The following is a 16550-nucleotide window of genomic DNA, read 5'->3' as shown; positions in this document are numbered from 1 at the left end:
TATCTTTGTTAAGACTGTTAGGTATCTTTACTTACCAAGTCGCATAAATTTCGAGTAGTCTGCTCCAGTCTTGTTTTACCTGTTCACTCTGTTGTATTTACAGTGTGATTTTGCAGAACACAAGGTATTTCAGCACTGCACATCCTTATAGCAGAAACAGCTGTAATTTCTGATTATGGATGTGAGGATTCTTAGCTTTTTGCCATTCTGTGAGATAGTTAAAGATGTGCTGCCACCTGGTGGACAAAAGGGTTGTCTGCACCCTGAGATGCATAAGTGCCATTGTGAAGTATAGAATTACAGAGGTGGGAATTAAAGAAACCCATGTGGTAGTTGTCCATTTTCTGCCTCTGACAATGAATTCTCCATATACAGCCATATAAGTGATTCTTTTACTTAAAATTCAAGATTACTCCAAACATGTAAAATATCTTTTTATTTCTCTGAATATTTGGATTTAGCAAAACATCTCCTTTGATTCCATCCCCTTAACTGATTATTAAAATAAGGTACAACTAGCAGTGGCCAATTGTATATACTGGATATTCTAAAGCTGAAGTTCATTAGCAATCAGGATGAATTCCCCTCATACCCAAAGTCCTTACTGCAGTCCAGCAGGACATGCGTTTTCATATAGCTCTGAAGCTTATATTTGAATAAGACTATTTTCAATACGCTGGATAGTATACTGTGCCTCACATTTTAAGGGTTGTTTTATAGAATTTTCATGCATCACAGATGAAAGTAGCAGCTATTTATTGAGTGGCTTCCATGGGCCCAGCACGTTGAGGAGTAGATGAGCCAAGTAAGCAAGGCCTGCACAACAACCCAGCACTTATTAAGGTGTAACTGGGTCATGTCATCAATTTTGGGCAGCAGTTTTATTTTAATCTTGTTGAGCATGGAACATGAAAAAAAAAAAAAATGTCCATTGTGGCTATAAAGAGAAGCATTTATTCTCCAAAGGTTGAAAATCCCAGGGTTTTACCAGTTGTAGGAGATGATAAAGTATGGAGGACTCTAGTCTCTGCCTCTACAAGGGGATTGTGTGCCGATGATAAGATACGTGTGAATAGTTCCATTACAGTGCGTGGGGAAGGAAATGATCACTGTCAAGCAATCAGAGAAGGCATATTGCGGGAGCTGCCATTTGAGCTGGCTGTCATCAGGTACATACCGACAGGTAGGGCTAGAGAGGATGGCCATTCAGGGACCAGAAAAACTGCCACCATGGGCTTCATCACCTGTGCTGTTTTTTGTTTTTTTTTTTAATCGTGGTAAAATATATGTAAACATAAAATCTATTTAACCATTTTTGACATTTTTTCAGTGTACAGTGCAGTGACCTTAAGTACATCCATGTTTTTTTATGCAACCATCACCACTGTGTACCTACAGAACTTTGTTATCATCCCAAACTGAAACTCTATACCCATTCAACAATAACTCTCCATTCTCCTTTCTTTCCAGCCCCCGGCAACCACCATTCCACTTTCTGTCTCTGAATTTGACTGTTCTTATGTACCTCTTATAAGTGGAATCACAGTATTTGTGTTTTGTGTCTGGCTTATTTCACTTAGCAGGTTGTTAGAGTTCATCTATGCTGTAACATGTATCAGAATTTCATTCATTTTTTAAGGCTTTGCCTGGGGCTTGGGGTGGGATGCGGATAGTGTGCAGACTTTCAAAATCTTATCATCTCTGAGGCTGAGCTTGACAATTAGGTCCTCAAAGCTTTGCTGATCACTCCAAAGAGAAATGATCCCTTCTCTTTCTGAGCTTTCCCAAAATCACTTTGGTTCTCGTACTCTAAAGACTCTTATCACTTTATAACTTGTAGCTGTGAGGCTGTGGGTGCATCTTATCTCTGGTACTGAAATTTACATTTCTTCAGGCTGCTAACACCTGCATGTCACGCTGGTGGCTTGCAAGTGGTAGGTGCTGATGAACATATGTAAGGTTTTCATGACTTCCTTTCCAGGCACAGAGGTCTTCTTCTCCCATGAAGATCTGATGATCCTGTTGGCTCCTTGCTTTTTCTTAGTTTCCTTTTTATTCTAGTTTCTGAGCATATGAACTGCCCCTGAAATGCACACTGTGATTTTGTTGTGTACAAGACATCTCCCCAGCAAAAGGACTAAGACCGTGGCCTGCCCACATGTCCCATGAAGCTCTGGGCACTGAGCGCCTGGAAAACAGTTGTTCAATCGGTGGAAGAATGATGGGCATGGTGCTCCCATTTTTTCGTTGGTAACATTTCCAACTATCACCAAGCTAGGGAACCTTTAGTGGCGTTTCCCTCAAATACATAAGGAATATAATGATGGTTTCTTAGTTTGTCAGGGGGCCACTGGTGATGTGCAGGGGGCACAGATTGTCTTTAAAGAAGTGCAGAAACTCTTCAAAAGGAAAAACAATCAGATTGAACAGTTCTCAGTGAAAAAGGTACGTTGGGGCCTGTGGATCTGGGGTATTATTTATACTGGGCATTGGAACCAGCACCACCGTAGGCAGCTTTCAGGAAATCATATTTAAAGGTAGCAACTTACTTGCTGTGCAAAATACAGTTCACCACTGCAGAGAATTGACCCCCTTGGTTGTACTTCTGCTCTGAATGGAAAGTGCTTGTTTTGCTGCAGATAATTAAAACAGGTGGTGGTGGGTTTTTGGTTTTTTGGGTTTTATTTATTTATTTGCATGAATAGATATATTACAGGCCCTACAGAGCTGATGAGCGTATCTGAAGAGGGAAAGCACCCATGCAAAGAGTGAGGTAGTTTCAGAAGAGTACAGATTGGCAGGCCCTATACAGACTGTTGCTTCTCAATATAGAGAATGCATCAAATTTACCAACGGAGAGTCCCAGGGCTGTAGGGACAATCTCCCTAATTTATCCTATACTTTTAAGAATAAAATTTAGCTGAATTACCATAGGTTACACAACAACTTGACGTATCCTAAATATTCTATGATTTTAATGTTACAAATTTTTATTGAATGAGCAGTTAGTGACTTAGTTTGAGTATAAATGAGATTGTAATGTGGAAAGCCACTGAGAAAACTGCAGGTTGGTAGAAAATTAAAGAGCCATTGAGCTGTTGTCACCCAGCTTTTATAAATCCCTTTGGTTTAAACTGAAATGAGTCTAGTTTTACCCCAAAGTTTTCAGAATTAATCCTGAGTCATGATAATAGATTGAGTTGAATAATGAGTGTGAAAGGCATATGCACCAGTCTATTAAAAATGTGAAAGTATTTTTTATAGAAAATGTTTCATTTTTAGCTCTGTGGGAGGGGGTTGTTCATGTTAAATATGAATTGTGTACTGTTAAACATCTCCAAAGCATATTTCTTGTTTGAATTTGTTTTTTTAAGAAAAATGTAGCCTAATCATGCTACCTACTTGCAGGCAGAGAGATTTCGGAAACAAGCGCCGACCAAAGCGCTGTGCGTGCTGGCGTCCCTGGAAGTCTTGTACTTGTGGAAAGCCCTTCCCAACTGCTCCTTCCCCAACCTGCAGAGAATGAGTCAAGGTAAAAAAACCCCACAAAACTGTACACATCAGCTTGTGTTTTCAACGCTGCTTTCTTCAGTTTCTCATTGATACGATTGATTCAGAGTACAAATATGTCATTCTTGGCTAAATGGCGCAGTGATGGAGAGCACTCAGTCACTCTGGTGGCAGGCATGGGTGGCGCTCGGGTGTTCAGAAGTGCCTGTGTCGTTGGCAGCATGTGTGCGCACACTGATTGTATTCATGTTGCAGCCGTGGGGGTGGCTGGAAGCATGTTTTTCTCAACAAAGGCCCTCAGTTTCTTACAGGTTTGATTCACATTCATTAATTTGCATGGGTTTTAACTGTACGGTTCAGTGAGTTTTAACAAACACATATACCGCAGCATCCACCAGCACAATCAAAATACAGAACATTTCTGCCACCCCTGAGATCTCCCTTGTGCCCCTCCCAGCTGGTCTCCGCCCTGGCCAACCGCTGCTCTGAGTTCTCTCTCCACAGGTTCCTTTCGCCTGTCCTTAAACTTCTCATAGGTGGGGCCAGACAGCTGTACGTTTTAGTGCTTGGCTTTGCTTGTTATAACCCATAAGCTTGATCCAGGGTGTAGCCTGTGTCAGCAGTTCGTACCTCTTGCTTGCCGAGTCATGCTCCATTATATGGCTCTGCTTATACCACAGTTTGTCTACTGATTCTCCTCCTCTTCACGGACACTCGGTTTGCCTCTGGCTTTTTAGCTATCGTAAGTGATACTGCTACCAGCATAACTGAACTAGTTTTTTGTTTGGACATTACATGCTCATTTCTCTTGAGTAAATAACCTAAGAATATAATTAGAAGCCTACATTTTTGATACATAGAGTAAAAAACCCAAGTTCATAGATTATGGTAATATAACCTTCATAAAATCATTTTTATTATAGTTGTAGGAAAAGTTCACAGAATAAACTAAATCCTTAAGTAAAATAATGCATTATTGGTTATTAAAGAACTCCTGTGACATTTCTCCTGAAGGTTTAATGCAGACATTTGAATGATATTACAAGCTTGGCAAATTACATAGTTTGTTTCACACTGCAGCCCGAGGCAGTGGGAAAGGCAGACAGTATTGTCATGCCCATTTTATGATAAGTGACCCAAACTTCCGAGCAGTCAAGAGGACTTGCCAGCTCCCGCAGGACCAAGTGTAGATGCTGCTGCTCTGAGGACTGCACAGGGAGCAGCAAGGCTTCCAGCTTCCCCCACACAGCTGCCTCCCCCATCCCCCCCCGGGAGCGGGAAGGTGCTACATCCTGCAGCTGGAAGGATGGTTACAAGATGAGACTGCTGTGTTAAGATACAGACACTTAGCATCCAAAAAGATGGTTTCACAGAGTAATTATCTTTGGAAATGTGTTCTTATTCACATATATGCTGGCCTTTGAGAGAGACTCTGGGTCCCTTGGAGTGGATGAAGAAACTACTCAGACACTCCATCTGAGGATGGAAGGGAGGTGTTTTCTCTGAGGGAACTTGCCCCGTTTCTTTATTAGCCAAGTTTTTATCTACTTTCCACACCCAGAAATGCATAAGAAAATCATGCAGCCCTTCCCCAAATGGTAGGGAGTGAAAGGGAAATGCAGATCAATACAGGGTTGAAACACCCAGGTATTTTACACAAGGTCAAAAACATTTCCTCTTACTTAATCGTTCTGTTTTTCACATTCTACTGACAAGGATTAACCCTGGCTGGTTTGGCTCAGTGGATTGAGCGTCGGCCTGCGAGCTAAGTGTCGCTGGTTCGATCTTCCAGTCAGGGCACATCAGAGAAGGAAAACTCTGACTCCAAAAAAACCTCCGCTGCCTTGCGGCATACCTCTTCAGGGGAAAGGCTAAGGGAGTAAACCCCGACAGAAAATCCGGAGCCGGAGTCCCTAAGGCGGTTTGACGTTGTAGTCAACACCGGCAACTCCTTCAGTGCACCTGAAGCCAAGCTGTATTGACTCCGTCTTTCCCTTGGACCCTTCAGCTGCGAAGAGAGGGGGGGTCTGCTGCATGGGCAACAGCAGACCCTCCATATCACCCTGCCCAGGCTCTGTAGCTTCAGCTTCACTGGAGAGGACACTCCAGCGTCATCGCAAGATGTCGATTCAACACGGGAGGAGACAGATACCGTGTCACTCCCGAGTCGGACTGCACAGCCATTCTCGGCGGTGCAGATAGACTCTTAAGAAGCTACACCATCGTCTCTCGAGAGGGACGGCTGCCGAAGACTGACAAGGATTTGAGGCTATACAGAGAAAAGCAGAGTGGGTTCCCTTTTCCTTAAAAGCCTCTTTGTATTTCTATTCTATCTTTAAAATCTCCCAGAGGGTGGGATTCATAGCAAGCATGAAAGATAAGAAACCTGCTGGTTAAGACCCAAGTTCCCATTTTTGGGTGGGGTTCCACACAACAGTCATCAAAGTCTTTCAAACCACACCTGCCTGTCTCCCACAGCCCTTTTTCAAGAGAGATTTAGTATTAATATTTTAAACATATTCAAAAATACATAGTTTTTAGTCACTATAGAAAATTTGTCAACTTTCTCTACACTCATACTTGTTTTTGATCAGATACAGCATTATCCATTGTATGACATACTTTTTCATCAGACTTCCCAGTAGATGCCACCCTCAAAGCTCAAAACTTTTCTCAGTGTTGATATTCCGGAGATCAAAATAATGCAACTCCAAAAGAAGTTGTTTGCAGAAGTCCTGAAATTATAGTAGGCTTATAACCTTCCTCAGGGACTCTGAAAGGAAACAAAAATTTCTCAGGTGTACAAGCTCTGTTGTGTCCATTTAAGAAGATATGCATAACTTTAAACCGATCCCTAGTTCTTGATGCAAGTCTAGAATATCTACCGATATCTAACTCAAAGGAACAATAAAGAATGTTAAATAAGTGCAGGATCGTGTATTTAATAATTCAAACAAACTGCAAATATAAAATGGGCAGTGATTGGCAGGCACAAGAACGATGATCACTTAATGTGACTGAATATTCTCTGAATATCAAATAAATAACAAAGATGTGGTCATGGAGAGAGAGCAAAATTGAGATAGTGCTTTAATATCTTTATTAAAAGTTTGCCTACTTTTAAGATCTGTTGATTAGATTATGCCATTCCCCAGTGTTAAGCAGTAATGATTCAAAATTGATTCCACCATATAGAGGACAGTGAAGATCTTTGTAGGGAAAAGCTAAGTTTCAGAAAAAAACTGGTAGTGTATGCCTTTATTAAGCTCTTTTCACCAAGCCCACACAGGTGCATTCATTGCTTCCAAGTCCCTGTCTGTAACCTCCTCATCAGCAGAGCTAGTTGGATTCTTAAGTCTCTGTCTTTTGGTTCCATTTATGGGCCCCCCCCCCCACCATTCCACTGCATACTTCCACTTTAAAGATGTGCCTGTGTGTTCTTAGCATGCAGAGTGATCCTATTAAACTAAGTCATCTCACATAATTTCACAGTTTTAGAACCACGTGTAAAAGCCCAAGTTCATTCAGTGGTCTACAATGCCCAGCAGTCTGTACACACACATCACCTCCAATTCCATTGCCTCTCACTGCTCAGCTTTCTTGCTTACCAGGCTCCAGTCATACTCCTTACTGTTCTTGAACACAACAGGCACAAGCTGGCCTCGGTGCCTTTGCACTGTCTCTTTTTCCTGCCTGCAAATGCTCTTTCAAATGTCCACATGGCTCCTTTACTCATTTCCTTTAGGTCTTTATGCAAATGTTACCTTTTCAGTGAGGCTTGAACTGTGCCTTTCTGACATGCATGCATTGCCTTTCTGACACGCATGCATACCCTCATCTCTCTTCCTCGCTTTATTTTTTACCTTAGCACTAACACTTCTTTAACATATATATTTTACCTATTTTTTTTATATTGTCTATCTTCTCCACAAAAGGTTTGTTTCTTAAGGGCAGGAATTTTTTCTGTTTTGTTACTTTTGCATTTCAAGCATCTAGAACTTTCTAGCACATTGTAGGTGCTCAATAAATATTCAGTGAATGAGTGCATGAATTGCATTCCACTTTCTTTAATATGACTGTGGTAAGGACATTTGAGTACTTTTTATATGGAGGTATTCCTAGCCCAGTCTTTCGAGGCAGCTCCTGCTTCTATAGGGTCAGATTCTATTGTTAACATTTGCTTCCTGCTACTCTATCCAACTCTTCTAATGCCTTCCAGTTAATTGTATGTATGCATATATGTCGTCGTCGGCAGCCGTCCGTCTCGAGAGACGATGGTGTAGCTTCTTAAGAGTCTATCTGCACCGCCGAGAATGGTTGTGCAGTCCGACTCGGGAGTGACACGGTATCTGTCTCCTCCCGTGTTGAATCGACATCTTGCGATGACGCTGAAGCTACAGAGCCTGGGCAGGGTAATATGGAGGGTCTGCTGTTGCCCATGCAGTAGACCCCCCCTCTCTTCGCAGCTGAAGGGTCCAAGGGAAAGACGGATTCAATACAGCTTGGCTTCAGGTGCGCCGCAGGAGTTGCCGGTGTTGACTACAACGTCAAACCGCCTTAGGGACTCCGGCTCCGGATTTTCTGTCGGGGTTTACTCCCTTAGCCTTTCCCCTGAAGAGGTATGCCGCAAGGCAGCGGAGGTTTTTTGGAGTCAGAGTTTTCCTTCTCTGATGTACCCTGACTGGAAGATCGAACCAGCGACACTTAGCTCGCAGGCCGACGCTCAATCCACTGAGCTAAACCAGCCAGGGCAATGCATATATGTACACAGACATATAAGCACTCACCCATGTATGTGTATGTATGTATATTGTATGTATGTATATATTTATAAAATATTACCAAATTTCGGTATACTTATTGGTTCATAGAAATACAATTAATTTCCTCCTTTATGTTTCCTTTTCTCCACTATGTTTTCAATTTCTACTTTTCTCATTTTCTTGGAAAACTTCCCTATTCTTATCCACGCATGTTTGCATCCTCCACAGTAGATGGCAAGATTCCCTACTCAGTGACTAAGGCAGCACCCATACAAACCTGTAAAGGTGCCCATTGCATGGTTTATGAAATTAATATGATGCAATTTAAAAATTATCAATAGACTTTATTTTAGGGCAGTTTTAGATTTACAGCAAAATTGTGCAGATACTCACATAAGCTTCCCCTCCCCCATACATACTGCCTCCCAACCATCAGTAATTCCCCACCAGTTATAACTGATGAACCAATACTGATTCATCATTATCACCCACAATTAATAATTTTACATTGGATTCACTCTTTGTGTTGTGCATTCTATGAGATTTGACAAATGTGTAATGGCATATCGTACAGAATAGTTGCACTGCTCAAAAAATCCTGAGTTCCACCTCTTTCTCCCTCCCTCCCTCCCTCCCTCCCAACCTCTGGCAACCGCAGATCTTTTTACTCTCTCCACAGTTTTGCCTTTCCCAGAATGTCACATAGTTGCATCCATATAGAATGTAGCCTTTTCAGATTGTCTTCTTTCACATGGTAATCATGTTATGCAATTTTTGAGTCGTCTTGGCCCTCTGAAGTTTATATCTTTGCCTTTCTTTGACCAAGGGTATTCACTAACAGTTGAGGAAGGAGAACCTTTTGATTTTCAGGGGGAATAATTTTGAGCTGAATAAGTGTAAACAATGAAATATGCTTTAAGTGAGTGTATTTCCTTCATGCTCTTTTCACTTCCCTTTAAGCTTGCCATGAAGTAGATGACTCATCTGTCGTTGGATTAAAGTATTTGCTTCTCGGTGCCATACACAAATGTCTGGGGAACTCAGAAGATGCTGTTCAGGTAAACTGTTAATGTGGTCATGGCTCAGAAAAGTAAACTGAAAACCTATAGATGTGCTTGTGAATAAGAGAAATTAATGGGCACTAAACAAAACCAAGCCTCCCACAGCAATGTGAGCTTTACCTACTTTATGTTAGAAGTTGATGATGGTGAATACCAGTTTTTAATGTAACTTCAGGCTCCCCAGTACTTCTTTACATACAGCCTTCATTTGTCTGGTACTAGCTTTTTACCAATGGTGACAGTCACCGTTGGAGGAGGAGGAAATATGAAAACAGTTTTGAGTGAGCAGAGTGACATCTCGCAGTTGGATAAATACTACAGTGTATTTTTCATGTGTCGGTGTGTGTTCACTTTTCCTGTCTCTAACTACAGATTACTGATGTGTGACTGAAAATTGTTTTTTTAGTATATTCTATGAAAAAGAGCCATTCATTATTTTCAAATAGAATTAGAGGGACTTTTCTGAGATTTTCTTTTTCTTTCTTTTTTTTAAGTTGGTTTTTCTGAAGTATATCCCAGTGTTATGTTGAATACTCTTTGAGAGTTCATGTACAATAATAAGAGTCATTGGCTTTTAAATCCTGGAGTGTTGATGTACTTGTATTATAATTTTAAATTTATATAAATAATATTTCAGTGTGGGGTATAATAGTTATTACATAGCTTTAAATAACTTGTTTTTTTATCATATGCTTAAATATCAGCTAGATACAGTCAAGACATATGTCAGTAGATGGTTCTTGGGCCCTGGCTAGCTACTCAGTTGGTTAGAGTATTTTTCCCAATACACCAAGGTTGCAGGTTCGATCCCCAGTCAGAGTACATACAAGAATTGGCCAGTGAATGCATAAATAAGTAGAACAACAAAATGATCTCTCTCTCACTCTCTCTCTCCATATATATTTCTCTCTCTCTAAATATATATATCTTTATCTCTCTTCCTCTCTCTAAAGTAAATAAAATTTTTAAAAGTTTTAAAAAAGAGATGGTTTTTGGCTTGTATGCTTTCTGTTTTAAATAATAATGTGGGATGTTCTGACTTAGAGACAGATAGATGTTCTCAGCCATAAAACCTGTAGAGGCTAGTGTGTCAACTGGAAAATAAGCAGGACAGATGGGGCTAGTTGGTGGGTAACATTTTCTGGGGGAAGCTCACCAGACAAGCTTGCAAATAACTTCTAAAATATGGGTGAGGATGGAGGGGAAGGAATAAAGATGCAGGATGAGGAGGAAATCTGATATAGATACAGAAATTAGATGAGGGATCTTGCGTCCTGAAGATGCGATGAGCCTTAAGTAGGAAAATGAGCCTAATTAGGGAAATCCGTTAACTCCAATGCCATTTGTCTCACTTTCAGTTCTTTCAGCGAGCTGTTAAAGACGAGTTGTGTCGTCAGCATAATTTATATATTCAGCCATATGCTTGCTATGAACTTGGCTGTCTTCTATTAGACAAACCAGAGGTAAGATGTTACGTATTTCCTTAAATAAAGTTCGTCACCCAAAATGTGCTCATGAGTGGTCACAAAGCAGCCTTCTTTTAAAATAAATTGATTAAACAGTGTTGTTTTTAAATTTTTTTATTTCATATAGGATAAATCTGAGAAGCTACTAATCTTACCTGTTTAGGAGATAATTTCTTCTCTAGAATTACATTTTTGGACAAAATATTGTTTGAGGGAAAATACTGCCATTTTTAGAATGGAATGATATGATGTAGTGTGGTTTATTCCTAAGAACTTCATCATGATCCTAGCTCTGCTGTTGACTTTAGTGTGTGACACTGGCGAGGTTACTTAGCCACCTGCCTTCTTCATGATCTGTAAACAGGATAAAAAACACTTACTTGCCAATTTAATAAAGACGGTAGTGAGAATAAATGAGGATGATGTATATGATTACTTAAAAAATTTTAGAATATCTTAATACGTTTAAGTTGATAATTACTATAAAGATCTATACATAATCAGAGAAGGAAAACTCTGACTCCAAAAAACCTCCGCTGCCTTGCGGCATACCTCTTCAGGGGAAAGGCTAAGGGAGTAAACCCCGACAGAAAATCCGGAGCGGGAGTCCCTAAGGCGGTTTGACGTTGTAGTCAACACCGGCAACTCCTGCGGCGCACCTGAAGCCAAGCTGTATTGACTCCGTCTTTCCCTTGGACCCTTCAGCTGCGAAGAGGGGGGGGGGTCTGCTGCATGGGCAACAGCAGACCCTCCATATCACCCTGCTCAGGCTCTGTAGCTTCAGCGTCATCGCACGGGAGGAGACAGATACCATGTCACTCCCGAGTCGGACTGCACAGCCATTCTCGGCGGTGCAGATGGACTCTTAAGAAGCTACACCATCGTCTCTCGAGACGGACGGCTGCCGACGACGATATACATAATAAAAAAAAGATGTATACATAATGGGGCAGGTTTTAGAAAAAAATAGGATTTCAATAAGTGTGCTGGATTTGCTTGGTACCTTCTTTGGGAAGCTCAATTACATAATATTGGCTTTGTAAAATTCTAATTTTTAGTAAATTCAACTCAGTTTTCAAATACGTGGACTTTGTAAAAGTTAAGCTAAATCAATGGATTGTAGTATAACCCTTAAATATGTAAGGAGATAGCTTACCAACTTCAAATAAACCTTTTAATTATCGCCAATTTTAGGCCATTTAGTGATATCTTAACCTGCACTATTATAGCTCTTATAAGTTGTTGTCATTTATAGAATTATAGTGATGATTCTGAAAAATATTTATTGTAATTTCTTGATGTAAACTTATTATATTAAAGAAAAATTGAGTCTTTAATGAGCAGTTGACTCACTTCTGTGACTACTATGAATTGTTTTAATTAACATATCCTATTATAATGTTTTTTGCTTGAGTATAAATATAGGTAATAAAGAGGTTTTTTTGTTTTTGTTTTTACCTTCATAGACTGTAGCAAGAGGCAGAACTTTACTTCTTCAAGCAAAGGTAAAAATACTGAATCTCCCTCTACCCAGGGGCCCTTATCCTCTGTAGCATGCTCTTGAGTCCAAATTCAAGAAATTTTTGTGAAATGATTGTTCTGATGGATATTTCTGAAAAGGAAAAGTGATAGTAATTGACTCAGCGAGCACTTGAGTTTTAAGAGAAATTACAGATATCATTAAGCACTCCTGTGAAATTGTTCATTCTATCTTATAAACACTCTTCTTATGTGAGTAGGAAATAACTTTTTTTATTTCATAACTGCGTTCTTGAATTAAAAATTTCTAAAAGCAACTTACATTAAGCACAAACAAAGACTACTGTGCCAGGAGTCACATGAGGGAAATTTTACAAAGACAGCATTAACAACATTCAGTTGACATTTAAAAAATGAACACAGAGTTTAATGTTTGAGAAGAAAGGAAAATATCAATTGGATGTAAAGCCATTAATGGGAACGTGAGGGATATCCTTTGGGAGGTACAGAACTTAGTGTGCTTCAAACTGCAGTATTTCAGAAAGCTAAGCTCAGAGAGTGCATAAGTATCTTTCTTTGGTCTTACAGGAGGATTTCTCTGGCTACGACTTTGAAAACAGATTGCATGTCCGCATCCATGCCGCTCTGGCCTCTCTGAGGGAGTTGGTTCCTCAGTGACAGACCCGGAGTTCCCGCTCTGTCTCTTCCCACCTGGGTTCTGCACTTTAAAATCAAAGCAGAGGACACAGCTCATGTGAAGATCGGCTTTTCTTTTGAAAACCACCTGTGCCAGGGACACATTTCCCAGTTACGCTGACATAGTAAAGATCTAGCTAAAAAGTAATAATAATGATGATAATAGTAATTATAACTAACAACCTGGGGAGAGGGTTAAGTGACCTTGTTCAAACATTTTAGTTTTGTGATTTATTATTTTTAAAATAAAATCAAGCTAAATATTCAACCTATGATCTTGTAGGAACACCTACCTTAAGCACACATCTGACAGGGTAACACTAAGAGGTACCTGTAAAATTACTAACAGTATCATGACATAGCATTTATATTGTGTTTTGAAACAAATAAAAAGTGCTTCTAGTGTTTTACTTTGCCCTCAAACTACCCCTGTGAATAATGTGGCACAGATATTTTTATCCCCATTGTCCAGACTATGAAACTCAGGCACCAGAAGGCTAATTGACGTATCCCGATTAATTCCTGTTATCAGTGGAGCAATGAAGAGAATGCAGGTCTCTGGACCATGAAGCAAATATTCTTTTATTGTAAAAAATATATGTTAATAACCCAGAATTCCATGTTTTCCTTATTAAAAAACAATTGTTCTTCAGTTGGAGTTGTGTCTTCAAAATACTTATCTCCAAGTTGTTTACAAAATGTTTCGAAGTAATGATTTTTTTCCTTTGAAAGTCAACCAAGTAGAAGCAAATGGAGGATAGTTTTATAACCAAAGGTGTAACTGTTTTTGCTCATTTATTAGAAAGCCCAGTCTACAACTAGGTGAATAATGCCTACATTTTAGGAGTTTTCCTTTCTTTGTGATAAATTGTGTAATTACCAACTTTTGAAAATCTTTTAACATATTACTTGAAAAGGTTATTCTTGAATTAATATAGGGTTTTTTGTTTTTTTTTTTAGCCTCAAATATTTGCTGGTGAAGGATTTGCTGGGCCATCTTTTGCCAGGATTTCATAATTTTCCCCTTAGCTCAGGTTACTTGATATTATAAAAGGGGTTCAAAGTTATTTTTATCCTTCGTTGCTAATTTTAATTGTCATTTAATTTACATCTTTGTCCAGTACTGCACGCCTGTGGTTTTGAAGAATGAAAATACCTCAGTCACTTAAGAGTTTCTGCTATAACTAGGTGACTAACTTTGTTCACTCTTAAGGTCAGATTTGTAAAAAATTTATATTGAGCTGAAGTGTATCCTCTTGGGGTGGCATTTATTTACATAGCCTTTAGCTGAAGCATGATCTTAGGCAATGTTAACACTTTAATACTTTTCAAAATAAAACATGAGTGGAGCAATTTAGAATGTTGGCAGGTTTAACCTACTTAATCTGCTTTTGAGGGGACAATAATTTCTTTGAAAGAAATTATTATTCTTCACTGACTTTGTCTAAACTATTTTCATGTTTCCTCATTTCCCAAGTGTTTATTCACTTGACTTTCTGGTGTGAATCCTGCATGGATTTTACTTATTAGCCAGAGAGAAAAGCCTGCTATCCTGCATTCAGAAAGAGAGTAGACTCAGAAGCCAAGTAGATGCTTTCTGAAGAGAATAATGAGTTGTCTAAAAAGACTGGGTGCCTAGTTTTGTGTAATCTGAAGGGAAGAACATTATGAATCATTAAAATACGTCTTTTGTCATTTTGTTGTCTTCTTGGCTGTAGGATATGAGGCAAACTTCTCAGGGTTGTGCAGCATTTATGAATCATGAATTTTTTGCTTCAGAGTTCCCTTGAATTTTCAGTTCAAATATTGTTTGAACTATTATTCAGAAGATTACATAAAGACCTGTACTTCATAATTTAAAAAAAATTGTTCCTGCATTAACTGCTTTTAAAAATGTTTATTTCTCTAGAGAGACTTCAGTATTTCACATAAATTTGTGTTCAGTTCACTTAAAAGAATAGACGACTTTACAGCACCATCCAGTAAGTTTTTCTTTAGTAGTAAAAGAACAGGTCTGTTTATAAACTGTATCTCCTAGGTTTGGTGCAGAATAGCCCCTGTGGTTTTTCTGTCTTAACATGGTGGTACAGCATGAAGAAGGTGAAGAGATGGTGATTCTGAAGACTTATAAAAGCACAGTGCTAGTACACTATACCATTAGATTACTGAGTATGTGTTTTAAGCTGAGTAGTTACAACAGTTATCTGGCCTGTGTACCATGACTTACCCAATCTGTGAACTACTGTGATCTGCCTGGAAACTTAGTTTGGTATAAATTGCTCTTTACCCCTTGCTGATGAAGAAAATAACAATATAAGCAAAACTATTTGTATCTATGTGTGCTTCTTTAATCTTGGCATCACTCCTTCCCCTTTCCTATTTTGGAAGCTCTCAAATGGATCTTTTAATTTACAAATATATTTTTGTAATACATTGTGCCTATGATGAGAGCTATCTGTAATGTATATTTTATGTACTCTGGACCCATTTGTAATCTGACACACTTGGAGGCATGGAGGCATGGTCTAATAATATGCACCTTTGTGATTAATATAGTTAAACGTTTCCTTTTATTGGGTTAGGTATCTTTATTTTAGCACATATAATTAAGTATTTGAGTAAAGAATTATTTCAGATGTCACAGAAAATTAGAATATTTATTGTTGCATATTGTATAGGTAAATTATTTACAGAATTTGTACTTTTATATTTCTGCCAACTAAAACGAAAGGACAGTGCATACCTTATTTTAAAAATATACACACAAACAGGTGTGTGTTCATTCCTTTTCTGTGTAAACTTAAATGGTTTATTGCTTCTTTCAGCAGATTGTGGTGGCAAATATTCAAATATGGTTATGTAGCTAGGAATATACACATTCACACAGGTTGTGATATGTACCATTTGGTCTTTCTTATTTGTTTATTTATTTACATCCTGTTGGTGCTATATTTTCTAGAAAAAGTGTCACTGAGCCCAAACCATCCCAAGAAGATAATGTTGAGGGAGGAGAATTGGAAGATAGGAAGAAGAAATAGAGAAAAAAAGTAAGGGGAGCAAGAAGAGAATGGCAAGTTGGTCCATAAAAGACTAACGTGCCAAAATTCCCCAGTACAGTGTAAAATTGGCCTCCTTGGGAAAACTAGTAAGGGGCCTGAGCCCTAGCTCCTCATTGACTGGGGTATGAAATAGAAGCAACACACTTGTAACCCAGATGAGCTCTGGGTTATACTTTCTCCCACAGGCCGGTGGTTCTCAAATTTTAGTTTTACAGTGCTCCTTTCTGAGATTCTGATTCAGTAGGTTCTGGGTAGGGCTTTTGAGAGCTTTTAACAAGCTTCTAGGATAATTTTAATTCAGGTGGCCTAATTAGAGAAGAATCACTCTATGTTACCATCTTTTGGTAAATATTTGGTGAATCTGAGAGAAGAGTTAAACATAAACAGAATCATGTAGCCAGGTTATGCTTAGACATAGAGTGTATGACATAGGGCCGCTGAGGAAATTCTTCTAACCCATTGGCTTTCTAAACCAGGAGATTCCTGAGCTGAGTTTTAAAAGAGAAGAAGGAGTCA

At 39.1% G+C, this 16550-nt stretch overlaps 1 protein-coding gene across 1 annotated transcript in view; it reads left to right on the top strand.

Moving 5' to 3' along the window:
• TTC39C (tetratricopeptide repeat domain 39C) overlaps nucleotides 1-13627 on the top strand; it is a 103538-nt gene extending 89911 nt beyond the window's left edge. The window contains exons 9-14 of the mRNA XM_090285713.1: nucleotides 2336-2445; nucleotides 3409-3532; nucleotides 9234-9331; nucleotides 10693-10797; nucleotides 12267-12305; nucleotides 12868-13627. Coding sequence (XP_090141839.1) covers nucleotides 2336-2445; nucleotides 3409-3532; nucleotides 9234-9331; nucleotides 10693-10797; nucleotides 12267-12305; nucleotides 12868-12957 — 566 coding nt within the window. The 3' untranslated portion in view covers nucleotides 12958-13627. The remainder of the gene's footprint in view (nucleotides 1-2335; nucleotides 2446-3408; nucleotides 3533-9233; nucleotides 9332-10692; nucleotides 10798-12266; nucleotides 12306-12867) is intronic.
• Nucleotides 13628-16550: the final 2923 nt, after the last annotated feature.

This window comes from Furipterus horrens, unplaced genomic scaffold (genome assembly GCF_987537825.1).
Source record: "Furipterus horrens unplaced genomic scaffold, mFurHor1.1.pri manual_scaffold_8, whole genome shotgun sequence".
Lineage (NCBI taxonomy): Eukaryota > Metazoa > Chordata > Mammalia > Chiroptera > Furipteridae > Furipterus > Furipterus horrens.
The sequence above is the reverse complement of the archived record's forward strand: the minus strand, read 5'-3'. Positions and strand labels throughout refer to the sequence as shown.